The 16,410-nt window shown below is 39.5% G+C and overlaps 2 protein-coding genes across 3 annotated transcripts in view; both read right to left on the bottom strand.

Moving 5' to 3' along the window:
* The window catches only part of pex7 (peroxisomal biogenesis factor 7), a 41,942-nt gene extending 29,965 nt beyond the window's left edge, over nt 1-11,977 (bottom strand). Inside the window, exons 1-6 of one of the 2 annotated variants that reach the window (XM_074685181.1) lie at nt 11,839-11,977; nt 10,497-10,644; nt 9,938-9,995; nt 9,343-9,493; nt 9,177-9,254; nt 8,984-9,092 (exon numbers count right to left, since the gene is read on the bottom strand). In XM_074685181.1, coding sequence (XP_074541282.1) covers nt 8,984-9,092; nt 9,177-9,254; nt 9,343-9,493; nt 9,938-9,995; nt 10,497-10,605 — 505 coding nt within the window. In that variant the 5' untranslated portion in view covers nt 10,606-10,644; nt 11,839-11,977. The remainder of the gene's footprint in view (nt 1-8,983; nt 9,093-9,176; nt 9,255-9,342; nt 9,494-9,937; nt 9,996-10,496; nt 10,645-11,838) is intronic. The other variant, XM_074685183.1, reaches the window with a different exon arrangement.
* Nucleotides 11,978-12,818: 841 nt separating this feature from the next.
* Nucleotides 12,819-15,073, bottom strand: LOC141802028 (uncharacterized). The gene is made up of 3 exons (XM_074685417.1): nt 14,849-15,073; nt 13,834-14,109; nt 12,819-13,728 (listed from the first exon to the last, which is right to left on the bottom strand). The coding sequence occupies exons 1-3, from the start codon at nt 14,976-14,978 to the stop codon at nt 13,073-13,075; spliced, it is 1,062 nt and encodes a 353-aa protein (XP_074541518.1). The 5' UTR covers nt 14,979-15,073; the 3' UTR covers nt 12,819-13,072.
* Between the last annotated feature and the right edge of the window lie 1,337 nt (nt 15,074-16,410).

The raw sequence follows: 16,410 nt of genomic DNA, 5'->3' as shown, positions 1-16,410 counted from the left end.
AGGAAATGACAATTACAAAAGCACTAGACAACACAAGCGTGCAGTGTTGCAGGCAAATACGTTTAGCTTGTTCTCGCGTGAAGTCCAGACAACACTGTCAACCCACGTGAGCTTCTACTCTCGCAATGCCCTTCCCGGAGCCAGGCACAGTCTCTATCTGGAGCTGATGTGGGTGGCCGCCTGCGGAAAATCCACACGGAATCTGGACTGCAACCTTTCTGGAGCCAATGTGAGCCAGCCATGCAGACCTTACAGATGCGTCAAGCACAAACCAAGCTTTATGTGCAAGTGTTCATTTTTCTGCAGAGGTACAGGGCTAACCTAGAGTCAATTCAGAAGACTAATTAGAGGGTAAAGTGCGATGACCCAGACATCGCTTTTCAAGCAACTTTTTTCCAGCTCCTTTAGCGGCCTGATCTAACCCAGATAAGATTTATAACCCCACCATGAAGTTTTGGTCTACATTGGGGTCTCCTTTAGCTGGAAGTGCCAAGAAAACCTCCAAAGGAAGATGCCCATGAGAACTCTAATCAGATGCCCGAACCACCTCATCTGGTTCCTTTTGATCCAAGCTTCCCCTGGATGTCTGAGCCCTTCGGTGTCCTCTAGAGGGCCAAGCCTGGATATTCTTTGTATCAATGTTCTTACTCTTTCTGTCACAACCCAAAGTTCATGACCGTCAGAGAGGGTTGGGACGAAACCAAAACTCAGAGATTCTTGCTTGAAGTCTTGGAAGAACTGAAGAAATGCTTGAAGTTTTTGGCCACTTGACAAAATATACCCTTATGAAACTCCCTTCCATCTGTTCTAAAGTAAAACTAGCTCCTGTCGCTGACAGTATGCCTTCCAGCTGCTCCTTCATGTCGATTTATTTGCATTTAAAAGTGTTTTTCCCGTTTCACTTAATTCCCAGAGTCAAAGCTGAATGTGAACACAGCGGCTGTGTGGGTGACCGTGGCGAAACAGGTTCAACAGCGAGCTGGGAGAGCTGCCTTCACTCAGGATAACATGATTGTCTTTATTGGCTGATGGAAGCTGAGATCAGACACCTCCACGAATTTATCTCCAAGACCACGACCGCCTGTACAGAACACACAGCGGGATGCTGTCTGTTAGAAAGGCTGGTTGGCAGAGTATCAGCATCATGAAACGGGAAAGAACAGGAGAATTACACGCTGAGAGAGACATGGTGCTTCCATTATTCTGTGATTAGTTTTCGGCACAGCTCTGTGTGTCTGTAAACAGCGACAGAATCATGATGAGCAGAGTCAGAAAGGATATGGGTGATGCTGCGTGTGACATGTTACCCATGTACCTCAAAAAACAAGAAGGTACTCTCTTGCTCTAAATAAATTCCCTGGCATGTACCATCACAACTTCACTGAAGTTTAACAGAATCAAAAGTTGTGGATTGGATGTGTAAGCATCCCCTGACAGTCAGTTATGCTGCTGTTGAGAAAAAAACTGGAAAGCAGAGTTTAATTTGTTTCTGACGCCCCGATCTGTTTCAGCACTGAGAGCGGCTCCATTTGGCATCCCGAATGGCACCGAAGTAGATCACGCAAACTCTTTTCAACGATCATGTGCTGAGGGAGAAGCAGAGGAGCGAGATAAAAGAAAGGAGAAACACAAGGAGGAGAGGAGAGGGAAAGAGGAGCATGGGAAACCCTGATAAGCTTATCAGAATGAGACTCCATCTGCCCCCCTGCCGTACGCGTATCTTCAGCTCCCTCTCTGTTTCTTGCTCACCCTTTAAAGCCTGCAGCGGGAGCTTCTTGTGCTGGCTGCCAAATGCCACCAGAGGGGAGGCCTCTACGGGGAGATAAGACGACACCCTTAGCTAATGCTAGCTAGCTCAATTCGACGACTCATTATCCCCGGTTCATCCCTCTGTCCCTTCGCTCATCCATCCATCTGTGAGCCCGACAGAGTGACATCACTGTCAAAGCTCAAACTGAGAGAGTTTAATCCTGTTTTATTTCCTGAAACAGTGATATGAAGTTTCTGTAAAAGAATTTCTCATTCTTTGCCAGCTGAAGGGTTTTACAGTTTCAAAAAAAGGACTCAGTAATGAGGAGCTCCACCGTTCTTGTTGATCACTTCATGCTTGATGTGAGTGTTTCCAGGTGGCGATGGATGACGGTGAAGGTGGCTTCATGAAGGATATCCAGTCTGGAACTGAAGTCTGTTTTGATAAACTCCCCTTTCCATCCATCTTCAAATGTTCTCAGTGTGATTAGGATCAGGGAACACACAGGATGGTCCCAAAGAGTGAGGTTATTCCTCTGGAAGAAGTCCTTTGTCAGGCAGCCATTGTAAACTACAGCGTTTTCCTGTTGAAAAACCCAGTTATTACCACTCAGACCAGGGCCCTCAGTCATGAAGGAGGCCCGCTGCAACATCTCCATAGAGCCAGCTGACGTTTGACGCCCCAAACAACTTATAGCTCGATTGTTCCATTGAACAAAAAAAGCCCCCCTGATCATGATGGTGCCCCCTCCACTGTGTCTCTTATAACATCTTCAGTGGGATCTCCTCGTCATGCCAGTAACATTGAAGCCATCAGGACCATCACGGTTCGTTTTTTTCTCCTCAGAGTTTTGTGCTCTCTGAAAAAGTTCAAACAGATGAGTTTGAGGCGTTGAAGGAGACGAGGCCTTTGAAGACGTGTTTTGTTCTTGAAGCTCTTCTCTCTCAGATGTTGTCTGATAGTTATTGGGCTGCATTCGGCTCCTGTAACAGCCTTAATTTGGGTAGAGGATCATCCTGTGTCTTGACAGACAGCCAATCAGCCCATCGCTGATGAAATGCTTTTTGGGTCTCTCTGTTGACCATTTTGTTCCAAAAACCTCAGGGTCTTTGAAGAAATTCCAAAAGACTGTCTTACAGCATCCAATCCATAGACTGTATAAAACATGGACGTAGTCTCGCCGACGTCACCCATCTGTTTCTGAAACGGAAAATGAAGCACATTGGCTGTGGCGGCCATATTGGTAGTGGCAAGGGCTTTGCCTACAGCCATAGGGCACCGGCCGTCACGTGACCCTCAGCTCTTATTACGTGCCTGTTATTGGGGAGCTTGCGATCTTAATATCCCCCAAACGGCCAAGTTAGAAAAAACATTCACCCCCTGTACAGTGGGAGCCGGTAGTAAAATTAGCGACTCAGACTGTGACTTCCGCTACTTCCAGAGCCAGCCTCAAGGGAACACTCGAGAAACAGCAGATTTTAGCACTCCTGCATTGTCTCATATTCTCAGACCGGAGGTTGCCGCTTGGTCCAATCTCATCAACAGCAGCGCACTGTTGGGGCCTTGCTTATGTAGCTCAACAATCCAACCACGTTCAGAGAGAGAAAGCTTTTTTAGCCTTTGGCATCAGGAGGTCATGACAGAGAGAAAACCTGACAGGAAATCACTTTGAATCCACAGTTTTGTGCAGATTTTAGCTTTTAAAGGCCGTGGTCCTAAACTTTTGATCAGGTGATGAACAGACTTTTTCACTTTAGTTGTCCTTTTCAATAAATTGCTTACTCCACTTTTTGGTGTCACGCACATTTCTTTTTTACATTTTGCTAATCTACTTAGAACTTTTTCAAGATCCAAATGCAAAATTTTTCAATTGGTCTTTACAGTTTAATCAGGAGTGTAATAGGTGAAACAGCTGGAGGCCTTGCTGAAGGGAGTGATTCACGGTATTTTAACTTGAGTTTTAAACACTAGGGTTAAAAGATTTCGATTAAAATCAATTTCAAGATACAAAGCATACTTTCTGGATGCGCTGTACAGTCACCAAAGGACGCTCAGATTTATTCCCAACCTTCATCTCAATCTGGGCTCCTTCCGCTCTGCCTGGCTTCACTCTCATTGCTCCAGAGAAACTGCAGCTCTCTGTGAGTTTATGGGGCAGCTCCACTGAGGAAACCAACATCCAGCAGAGGAACAAATTTCTAAAGGGACGTGTAAAAGGTCGATTTCCTCTCCAGATCAGCCGGTTGGAGGTCACTGAGAAACACCATTGGGACAATTGCTGGTCCCCAATCATGAGACCGTGAATTACACCATCACATGTGCATCCATCCAATACATTCAACCTTAACTCTGAACATTAAAGAAATGACTCCCCTCTGAAACCAGTGATGTAGGAAAAACTTTTAAGTTTCGTTCTACCGCAGAAAACCTTTAAATGTCTCTGGACTTGAGGGAACCCCTTTCCACTTGGATGATTTGGTGTAAGTTGGTCATAAACCTTTTCTTTCAGTAACTCATCACAGCTCAAAGGTGGAAAACACCCTCTGAGGGTCTGATCTCACAGGAAGCATTCCTCTCTCGGTCTCTATTGATCGTTTCTCGTCTTCTCATATCAGCCATGATGATTCAGGAACACCAATCTGAAGTGAGAAACTCCATCAACACCTGCAGCGCAGGAAAAGTGTTTGTAGTGATTTCAGTGTTTGGTTCCAGCTTTGTGTCTCACTCTATTAAACCCACTGAAGCTTTGCTAAAGGAGTCCTGATTGTTCCTCTGAGGGGATGTGAGGCCAGCCCCACTCTCAGACCATTTCATACACTTCCTCTGATGTCTTGGTGAAATCAAAGAACAACCTGTGATATTGAAAGCAATTAAGGACTGAAGTTAACCTTTTTTTTTTTACACATCATCTGAGGGACTGTGAGCTGAGCTGTTTTATTTTGTTTTTTTTTAGCTGGTTTAAAGCCTCAAAGCTCTGTTTTGTGATTTAAGAGTCTAACATGAATCAGATTCAACATCAGCTTTTTGACAGACTCAGAAAATCATCAGAGGCTGTGAGCTGAGCTACTGCTTTCTTATTTCCAAGTGCTTGGCTTGTTTGAAGCCTGACATTTTCCCTGTATTTTGTGATTATCAAGTCTAACTAGAATTTGAATGATCAGCAGCTTTAAGATGGACTCTGAATATCAGAAGGAGCAGTGAGCTGAGCTGCTGCTCTCTTACTTGGTGTTTAAAGATCAAGAGGTTTATCTTGAGTTGATTCAGGTGCAGATGTCACTATTTCTTTAAAACAAATCAAAAAATTTAGGGGGGCTTCTTGACAGACTCGTAACATCAAGAGGGGCTGTGAGCTGAGCTGCTCTTTTAGAAGCACTGGCTAATACATCTTTCTGTATTTGGTAATTAGTAAGCTGCTATCGAAGCTGAACCCTCAGCACCTTTTTGATGGATTTCGAACTTATGGTAAGGCTGTGAGCTGAGCTGCTGCCATGTTTTTCAAATTGCACTGCTTGTTTTAGGCGTAAGATTCCTTCTGTGTTTTAGCATCCTGCGTTTAATAAGAAAGCCAAATCACATTCATTTTGAAGGACTGACAACATTAGAGGGGGCTGTGAGCTGAGCAGTTGCTTTTTATGTGTATTCTTGTTTTCGAATTAAGAGGCTTTATCCTAAGATGACTTATCAGCACAGATCTGACCCTCTATGAGTCAAAAGAAAACTGATAAATTTATCAGCCAGACACATTTATCTGTATCCCATCTTTCAGGAGGCTATGAGCAGAGCTGCAATATAACATAAAGTGCCTTTATTCTGAAGTTGTCCCTTTGAAAAATTGACAACATATAAAAACAATAAAATTTGTAGTTTCTTGTCAAACGATACATTTTGTCATACTGGAATATAACAAAGGGGCTGTGAGCTGAGCTACTGTTCAAAAAATGTGATTTGGAGCCAAATCTATCTATAAATGTCTTTGTTTGTGAAAAGGAATAAAGATGTGTTTTAAACTGGGAGCATCAACAATTAAGTATTGTTTGTAGAAAGTTTGCGACACTTAAAAGTTTATTTTATAAGGCAGGAGATAATAGTTTTGATGTAAACAAAAAGTGCTTCTTTTTTATATTTGGAAGGCACTGGGGGCTGTGAGCTGAGATGCAGCTAACTTCAGAGTAACATCCCTTTTTGATTGGATCCAGACTGTCAGCTACATGATGTTGTTACAAAGCTTCAAACTTTGACTCATGAGTTTGAAGGAAGTTTGTATAAATGAGGGGGAACTTCAGTCAAAATTTAACTAATCTTAAAGTTCATGGAGTCTTGAAAAAAAGGTAAAAGGCCAAAATTTTAGTGTTGGTTTTTCACTATGGACATGAAATATGACAACATTTTATTTTTTATGACAGGACGGAATTAACGTCCAGCTTTATGAGTGAGCTCTGACGCATTCAACTCCATTAAACACAGAGTGTGTCCACTGTGTGTGTGTCTGTGTGTGTGTGTCATGCTTATTAGATAAATTAGATTTTGTAAAACACTGGAGCACACACACGCACGCAGAGTTAATGATTTAATGTGTTTGTTCATGATAGCAGGTAGCGTCTGAATAATTTGTTAATAGCTGGCATCCATCACAGACAAAGGTTCACTGCTACACACACACACACACACACACACACACACACACACACACACACACACACACACACACACACACACACACACACACACACACACACACACACACACACACACACACTTCAGTGAACCTCAGTGGTCCATAATCGCCCCAGGGGAAACTTTTGCACAATATGGACAGAAAACTGTCCTCTATGAGCCAAACAGTCACCACATGAGAAACAAAAGGCTCACAACAAAACTCACAATGCACCAGAAAACTCCTGTTGGGTATAATTACGATAAGGGTTTTAGTTTTCTGAACTCAAGGGACTCCACACTCTTCTTCTCAGTCAGGCTTTGACTTGAGGTATTCTTGTCTGAGGTAGTTGTAGAGACAGAAAGAAGTACAATGTAAGGACAAACAGCTGAGGTGTGTGTGGGTTTAATTGCAGGCTGCAGAAACACAGAGGCAGATAAACAGAGGGCAGTTTGTTCTGGTGTCGTATCACCACTGCTGCTGCGCTGCTGCAGGTCAGGAAGCAGAGAGGAGCTCCTCACCTTCCCCTCAGGCTGCTGCAGTGAAAACACACCACACTCTGCAGCTCAAACATAAACTGCTCTCTGCTCACCATCAGCTCTGCATTGATGATAAAGAAACGGCTTCACCTCCTGATAAAACTCTCTAAACTGACACGCTGTGTTTGTTTGAAGTTCACAGAGTTGTAAATGTGAGGAGCAGCAGAGCTCTGCTGGCAGGTGGATGCGTCACATCAGATCAGGACATGGAGATAATCAGCTCTAACTGCTGAACGTGGACAGTCTGTCCGCAGATGTAGTTTCATTATGGACGTCAGAGCTCAGTAAATCATTTAGAGCAGCTCCAGAGCTTCATAGAACAACTTATCTGATCCTCTGAAAGCAACAAACAACACTCCACCTGCAGAGCCCCAGGTTCAGTCTCTACAGGTCACCTTGAATAATATCTTCACATGGGCATGATGAATTTTCAAAAAGATCTGACTTTTAAATTTCTTTTCATTCTTCAATTTTTCTACTAACAATTCCAGTTTTAAGATGTACTGTTTTTTTTGTTTTTGTTTTTTTGCTTGTTTTTTTTTTTTTAATAATTTAATTTTCATTCCATATTAGTTTTATTAATTTAACCTAATTTGTTTCTTCATTTATCAATTCGATTTTTTAATTTGTTGGTTATAAACATTCAATTTTGGATTTTTTTTCAAAGTATTTTATTTATTAATTTTAACTTTGACACTTTTGGCCAGTTTGTGATGTTTGAAAAAAAAAAAAGTTAATAATTATTTTCAAAATCATGTTATACAATATTATCTCTTTTTATTCTCACATTTAAAAGTTGACTTATATTCATTTTATGATTTTTTCTGTTATAATTCTTTAATTTTTAACTCTAAATTTATTTTTTATTTTTCTTAAATTATTAAGAAAATTTTCATTTTAAAAATGTATCATATTATTCCTTTCACCTTCTATTTTTTTCTTAAATTACATTTACAATCTTTATTTATGTAATTGACCTTTTCAAACAGATATATTTTTTCAAATTATTCATTTTTCATTATCATTATTCATTATCATTTTTCAAATTAAGTGTTTTTCTTATATCTGTATGTTTTTTGTTTTGTTTTTGTTTTGTTTTTAAACTTCTTTTTTTAACTTATAGCCAAAAGACAAGAAAACTGCCTGATTAAGTCTTAACAATACAATTATAAGACTGACACAGCCATTTTGATGGTAAACAAAGCCCAATAACGTCATAATTTTTTAACTGTTATTATCAACTTTTTTGTCTTTGATTTGATATTTGGGTCAGCACAGTAAAGTCTCTCTCTCTCTGACACACACACACACACACACACACACACACACACACACACACACACACACACACACACACACAGTTAAAGTAAAAAGTCGTTCATTATTACAGGTCAGACTGTTGAACTTGGAGTATCTCCCTCAGCAACAGGAGCTTAACCTCCTCCTCCTTTTCAGATCTTATCACACGTTCCCGCTCGCTCTCACAAACCAATTAGCCAAAGTCATTAACCAACTTGTTAACGTGCGCTTCTCATACTCATCGAGGGTTAAAGACCGATTCTGACTCTAACAATCTGAGCAGCATCAGCAGCACGGCTCCACCCCTCTGATGGAGTTATCATCATTTGCTCTCCCACAAACTGATAAGATAATCCCAACGCTCCCTCCCCTTGAGGGGAACGACTGATTGACTTCATTCTAAGAGAGGAGAGGAGGAGAGGAGAGGAGGAGAGGTGAGGAGGAGGAGAAGAGAGGTGGTTTCTTGTCTCTATCTGTGGCCAAGTTTTAGGGCTCTGAAGAGAAGCTGCATCTGGACGGCCTGCAGCACAGCCTTTGGGAAAACACTGCATGGCAGCACCACAATAACACAACTACAACACCATCTAGTGGTGAGGTAATGAAACAGCACATCAATGTCATGTCACTCTGTTGTAGATAAGGTATTCAACGACTCTTCCTTTACTTTAAAATAATCCAAAATCCTTCTCCTTCCACAACTTACAGCTCTGACTGTATGGGCTTTGCTGAGAGTAAACCCACCTGAGGCTGAAGCAAAGCATCCTGGGATGTGAGGTGACCATATAGTGCTGTAGATGACCCCTTCATGACCCCTCAGAGTTGTCAGGGATTTGGTCAGAGTTGGGTCCCACTGTGAGGACAGAAACATTCACACATTCAGTATAAATAGAGGAAAGAAACTGAAAAAAGGAAGAAACGTAGAAAGAAAACTCACAACTTTCGCAGTTTGATCCCACGATCCAGAGACGATGAGGTTCTCTCCTCTGGTTTGACTCCAGTCAACAGCGTAAACCTTCACACAAAACATGAAGAGCCATTTAAGAATCAGTTCTTGCTGTTGGCGTGGGTATTTGGGCATGTGTGTGAGATGTGTTTCTCACTTCCTGTGAGTGCTCCTTGGCCACTCTCAGCGGAGCGCTGTGATTGGCTGTGTCCCACAGCTGCAGGCTGCCATCCCCGCCTCCAGCGACCAAGATGTGTTCATTGGTTTCACTCCATGTGACATCAAACAGGCCGTCACTCCAATCCCAGCTAACAAACACAAAACACACATGTCAGTACAAATAACAGACTTTAAATTTGAGTTTTAGATCATCACACAACATCACAACACCAAACCTGGGCTAACTTCATGAAGTATTGAAGTCTAGAAAAATGAGATTATGAGATGAAGCTCGGACAAAAAAAATCAATATAAAACTTTGGCTTCTTGGAGCTCAGGTTGGGCTTAGGGGGTTAAAGCCCATCCCTCATATGTAGAAGCTGAAGTAAAAGGAGCAAACTGGTTCATGTAGTTACCAACTCTTTGTATCTTACTCATTCTTATCTCGTATTTTCTGAAGAATAATACAAAAAAAAGTCATAAAAAAATCACAAGAAAAGAAAGTTTTTTTTTTCCTCAAAAAGCAAAAATATCATGTATTAAAAACAGAAAAATGAACAATAAAAGGTCAAATGTAAACAGGGAAACTATACCTCCTCACTAAAGCGACTCCTGTTTCTGTCTCATCCAGGACAAGCAGAGAGCCACAACCTACAAATGTGAGAGATACATTTGTAGGTGTTAATGTCAAAAACTTCTTATAATATCACCTTAAACAACTCAAAACTTAAGTAACAAGTGGGGGGGTAAGGAGCAACATGACATAAGGAACTGAAGTAGTTTCTAAACTTGGAAAAAAGTCACAGGTCAGAAACCTTGGTAGTATTTAAGCTCCATTTAAGGAGCCCAAATGATTCCTCTTTATAGGGGGAAGTATAAGAGTCCAGATAAAGGTAATCTAGATCCAAACTGAGTCTTAAAGAAAACAGATGTAATCTAGAAAGATCTGCCCTTGATGAAGAATGCTGATACTCAAATTTTCATGACATCAAAATGCTGTTGAACTTCACAGATGTGCCATGTGGCTCTGTTCAGTGATAGCATTTTAGCATCTCAGTTTTAGGATTTAAATTTAGCCTGTAATTTTTTTTTTCAGTGTCCAAACTCATGTGTACAAAAGTGTATGAATGATTGTAATTGTGTCATACTAACCAGCTATGCCGTAATACTGAGAGGCAGCACAGGCCACTCTGTTTGGGATAAACGGGGACACCTCCACAGCGTAGCCGTGACGGGATGGACTGCGAAACACCTTCGCCATCACCAACAGCAGCTACCTGCAGCCCAACTGGGCTTCCTGCTGGATAATTAAAACACTGATTAGTTGTGAAAAGAAAGCACGTTTGTATTTTTAGGTGATATGTACAGTAGAGGTCTAGTTTTGAAAGTTTTGAAAGGTCCAGGCTATAGGAAACCATATGATCATTTATTTTTTTGTATTTTAGATGCTTACTATGAAGTTTCTGAACGACACAAAACCAGTGAAGGGTCTTAAAGTCAAACTGGTATGACTGGAAAACCAACACAATCAACTATTTTGCATAATAATGAAATTAAACAACTCTGAAACTTCAAACATTGTTTCCCCTTCTGTGCATGTCTGAACTGGAAAATCTTGGATAACAGGAATGAAATCTTTTTGGTTCAATCACAAATGGGGAGGTAAGCTGAAGAGAAATCTGAATGAGTCCTTAAATGTAAGTAAATCTTTATAATTGATTTAAAAACAAACACATTTTGTACTATGAGATAAAGTATCTATACTTACGATTTAACCAGGTCATTCCTTGTATTATGTTCAATGGAGTGTGAGGTTGAAAACATTTTTTTTGTCACATTTTTCTTTGAGAAAAAATTTATATATATAAAAAGGGGGAATTCGACTAAAACCCCACACCACAATCACTATTAAGTTCAAGATAAGAATGTAAAAATACGAAGTGATTTTAACAACATATGATACGATATGACTTAACAATACAATATGATAGAATTTGTCGATATGATATGATCGTTATGATTTTTGTAAAAATTATAATGGCACCCTACAGTAAAGTAAGTTTTGTCTTCTCACTTTTTTTCCGAAAAGTCAAGCTATACAGTCAGTTCGTGTGATCAATATGCATACACATGAAAAAAATCCTTCCTGGTATGCAAGAACTATTACAAGCATATGTTGAATTTAACTTGATCCAGTACGTTAATATAAGAAGGTGTGCTTTTTTACTTGTTGTATGGTTGTAAAGTGTTGTTGCTCTGCACTGAACAATGAGAGGTTTGAGCTAAATAATCCTCATAAGGATCTACATCGAACTTCTGTTTAGTAAACTGAAATAACCTGTAAATCCTGGAGGTAAATGACATGCACTGTGATCGGTTAAGCAATCCTGAAAGTTAAAATTTTACTAGAGAAGGCTCAAATATCAACAAAACTGAAATTTTTTCGATGATTAGACCAAAAAGACATCGTTTCATGGCCTGCAGCGGTACTTACAGTTAGAATGCAAACAGTTTCACACCGTAGCGTCTCTCCGATACGTTTAAATAACATAAGATTGTTTAAAATGTGTCAAACTAATTACTTTGACAGCCAAGCAGCCCCCAACCTGTTCGAGTCGGCGAAAACTACAAAAATTCACGGCGCTTCCGTATTTTGATCAGCTGACCAAAGTACCCGGATGAAAGTGGTTCGTCATGTAAATCTCGCGTTGTTTCGTTAAGTGGCGGCGTTCCATCAAGAGATCCAGCTACTACAAATCATGTCACTGTTTTTAATACATTGGATTTCCTTTAAAAAAAAATCATTTGATTTTTTTGAGTCATTTGATTTTTTTGTTAGTTGTTGAAACAACATTTTTCTTTTTTTTAATCGTTCTATGCCTAAGTTGCCGTCTTTTTTATAATAATAATAATAAGCTTTATTTATTATTTATATTGTAAAAACAAACAGTAAAAAGAGACAAAACTGAAGAAGTAAAAGAGAGGTTAAACAGAAATGTGAGGTAGAATTTAGAAATATAAAAGGCTAAGAACCACCATCAAATAAAGGAAATGAAATTTCTGTAAAATAAAAGAAATAAAAGATTATCACAATAAAAAGAAAAAAAAAGGGAAGGATTTAAGATACTTTACCTCCTTACCTTATGTACATCCCTTTGTCCAAGCTGAGGTTATTTTTAGAGTGCTTTACAAATAAAGTTGAATTGAGTTGAGTTTTTCCAGTTCAGCAAAGGTAACTTCTTTGGGACTTGAAATAAACATCCTTCCCCACCTTTAAGTTCAAAACAAAATAAAATAATATTTTATAGGCTACAGCATGTTAATAAAAAATCAATTCTTCTGCAGCCCCTGTAAAAATTGGGAGAAGAAAAAGCCAACGAATGTTTAACAATGAAAAAATGTTTATTTTTACACTCTTCGAGTGTCACATACGGTTTAAATTGTTTTGAATGTTTCAGAAGTTGTCTTTTTGAAATATAGAAAAAAATGAAGCAATATTCACTTTGATTCATAAGTTGACACATAAAAATAAAAAATTTCAGAATTTTACATTAAAAAAAAAAACAAAATTTAAAAAGGGGGGGCACAGAAGGTGAGAAAAATGTTTGGCAATGATTTTATAAAACTGAAGGTCCTTTATATGTTCATGAAATTATAGTGGAAGTTCATGTGAAGTGTACAGTATTTATACAACAGGTTGATGACAGAGTTTATGAAATCATCTGAAATCACTGAAAGTTCGTGGCACCAAACTCAGCCTCATGCACCAACTGCTGGATCTTTGTTCGGAGCCATGACTGTTTCTCTGCAGGGAGCCTTCTCATGGCCGGAGCCAGGCTGAGTAAAAACAGCATCACATCGTCTCTCTTTTCCACGTCCCGCTCCCTCTGAGCCTCCCGGGCCTCCATCCTCCTCAGGTGCTCTTCTAGCAGGGCGTCATTGCTCCTCCTCCAGGCTTTAGACTGCCGAGGAGACACAGTGTGAAACTCCTCCTCATCAGTTTGATCTAAGAGTTCCGCCTCCACAACCTCCTGCTCCTCCGTTTTTAGTCTGCGCTGCATCTGCAGATCAGGTTGCACGACAGAGGGGGAAGAAGGCATCAGCTGATCTGAGAGATGAGAAGAAGACTGTGAGGACGCCATAGATGCAGCCAGAGATGAGACCGACTGCATGATGGTCTCAAACAGCTCCCTCATATTGGCCTGCTGGGCTTGTTGTGTCTGAGTCCCATCCACTGCAGCAGGAGTCTCTGAAGTTGCCTCCATCTTTGCCTCTTTGAATCTGATGAGGTCCATGTTAGCGGAGGACGGTCGCTTCCTCTGGACAAACTCTGAGGATGACGAGGACGATGTGGTTGTTGTTGTAGCATCTGCTACAGCGATGCCTTCAGAGACAGAGACAACATTCATGTTCACTTTTCAACCAGAAAACAATATCAAAGAGATTTAAAAAATACACCTGTTGTTTAAAGAAAAGAAAATCTACTAACCATAATTCTCATCATCATCACTCCGTGTTTCAGTGGTAGTACTGCAGCCAACCATCTCAGATGGCTGAAAGTACGAGGATTGCGGGTCCAGAGCCCAGCCGTTGGTTCCTGCAGCTCTAGCATCAATGAACGGGTTTAAAAATGACAGGATGGCTGAGTACCTCCAGGGCCTGTAGTTCAGGAGCCCAATGCCACTCTCTCTTCTGTCCTTCTCCCGTTGCCTTTCCCTCCGGTGTTGGTCCCTCAGCATCTTCCACTTCCTCCTGCACTCGGACTCTGATGGAGAAGAAGGAAATGTCTGAACTTAGCATGGTCCTATGCTGCTGGTAAGAAAAAAGCAACAACAAAAAATTAAAATATATATCTACAAAAAAAACTTGTTATTTCTTGATTAAAAGTTGTTTACTTAAGATAACAAGAAAAAATGTTCTTAAAAAAAAAAGAAAGTTTTATTTTCTTAAGATAATAAGAAAAAAAGGCAGAGAAACTAAAATTCAGAAAATTTGATTTGGTTTCTAACAAAATAAGTAACACAATCATGGACAATAAAATGAATTATAACTGAATCACAACATGGACCTCAGATAACTTTTACATGATTAATAAATATTTCTCTACCCTGAAACTAATCTTATTACAATCGCTAAATGACTCTTGTTCAGTCAATCATTGCTAACAACCTCGATTTAATGTTAACTATTTATGGGGGTGGGGGGGGGGGGGGGGTTGTTTTCACATAACCATTCATTACATTTCACAAACTGGGAGGTCTTTCTGCAGAACGAGATCATCAAGAGGAACCAATGTGCGCAGGACTACGTGTCAGCTTAAGTCGGAAGGCATTACGAGAGGACATGCTTTGTTTTGATCTTTCGACATCTGAATTTTTCAAAACAATTAAAGTAATGTTCTCTTGAATAGTTCTACTGTCATCGCCGGTAAATGAACTTAGTTAAATAACAATAACGAATGATAACGGGGTGTCTTAAAGCAGCTGAGAAGAGGAGACTCTCACCAGGGACCCCGACGATCTCAGAGACCTGCCTCCAAGAGTCGCTTCTCATGTTAAGGTCTCTGTAGGTCAGACAGCCCGGGTCGTAGAGACTCGGGAACCGAGCCACGGCCATGATCAGTTTATATTCCATTTTTAAAACTCCGGCGTTCCTTTTTTCTTTAAAACGAGGGGAGGGAAAAATCCTCAATGCTAGGGGGGGAGAAAGTTTATTTCCGTTTCCGGTAAATCGCAGCTCGAATGTGATTGGTTCTCAGCAACGACAAAACATTATTTTGATCGTTCTTATCCTTTCTAACTTGGTTTTAACATTGGGAAAACGTGTGCAGTTTAACCCTCTATGTTATAATTATCATTAATTTATTTTTGTTGGAAAAAAAATTTTCACCATACTTTTTGGTATTTTTAGGACCTGTTCGAGGAATCAATACATTTGTAAATCTATTCTTAGTTATTTAGTTATTTAACCTATTCGATTTTTTTCATTATTATTTTCAGTTTTTTTTTTTTGTTTAAAAATACTTTCTGTTAGAGCAATACCTTGCTGTGTATTATTTAAAAAGGAAAAATAAATTAATAAAAAATTTAAGTGACAGTGGTAGGGGTTTGTTGCCTCATGGCAATGACATGCCATTGAGGTTATGTTTACAAAACCTTTAGCTAAGAAAATGACACTATCAAATGTTAATGTTTTTGTTATACTGGATAAAATTTGACTTCTGTGACTCACTGTAAATAACCTAGATTCGTTTGTGTACATTAACATTATATATTGATATTAATAATTATTTAATTATTCAATAACTTGATACTAAGCCTCAATGTTTCTGGACTAGGATTGACGTATTGGCACAAAAATGGCTTTATGCCTGTAAAAGTAGATTAAATATTGAAACCTTGAGAAAAAAAAAAGAAAAAAGCTGTCTTTAATTGTTTTTATTTTTAGAGAAAACACACACACACAATCAGCTTTAAAACTAGAAAATTCAGTGCAAAACTAATCTGATATACTGCCGTTGAAACATGTAAAGGTTGTATAAATGTGCTCTTGTAGTTACAGCCACTAACGGTGAGTGGCAAGTCTCTAAATGTGCCTGTAGGGGGCGACACCTGCTAAGGAAACTCCAGCACAGAAACTCAGTGTAAAAATCAAAACTATAGAAGAATGTTTATTATGGTTACACCTTGCAGTGTGTGAACCAGCAGTTTCTGATTCTCTCAGCTTTCCAGACAACAAATCTTCTGCAGCTGAATACTAATATTAAGCGGAACTACTATGTTTTATCAGGCAAAGTAAACACCTCATAGAAAGCTGAAATAAGAAGCATAGTTGAAAGACAATGTATGCTGGAAATGACCCTCTTTATATAATCTTTCCACCTTAAGAAGTTTAATCCTATCACTGTCGGGGATTCTGTTTTTCAGGTGACCTTATATAACCACTTAATAACAGATAGGATAATTTAAAGCCAAATTCATAGATTTGGTAAACATTACCAATCAGTTTGATTCTAAGATGCATTCCTTTTCTTTTTTTATGTGCTAAATTCAATTTACAAGCTTTA

Source organism: Halichoeres trimaculatus, unplaced genomic scaffold (assembly GCF_033239565.1).
Source record: "Halichoeres trimaculatus isolate MK-OKI-2021-1 unplaced genomic scaffold, fHalTri1.1 fHalTri1_scaffold_13, whole genome shotgun sequence".
NCBI lineage: Eukaryota > Metazoa > Chordata > Actinopteri > Labriformes > Labridae > Halichoeres > Halichoeres trimaculatus.
The sequence above is the reverse complement of the archived record's forward strand: the minus strand, read 5'-3'. Positions and strand labels throughout refer to the sequence as shown.

Coding starts and splice junctions, on each gene's coding strand:
- LOC141802028 (XM_074685417.1), bottom strand. CDS start 14,978: ATGGAATATAAACTGATCATGGCCGTGGCTCGGTTCCCGAGTCTCTAC. Junction 14,110..14,848: donor TGAGATCGTCGGGGTCCCTG/GTGAGAGTCTCC, acceptor CTTCTCCATCAG/AGTCCGAGTGCAGGAGGAAG. Junction 13,729..13,833: donor TGATGATGATGAGAATTATG/GTTAGTAGATTT, acceptor CTGTCTCTGAAG/GCATCGCTGTAGCAGATGCT.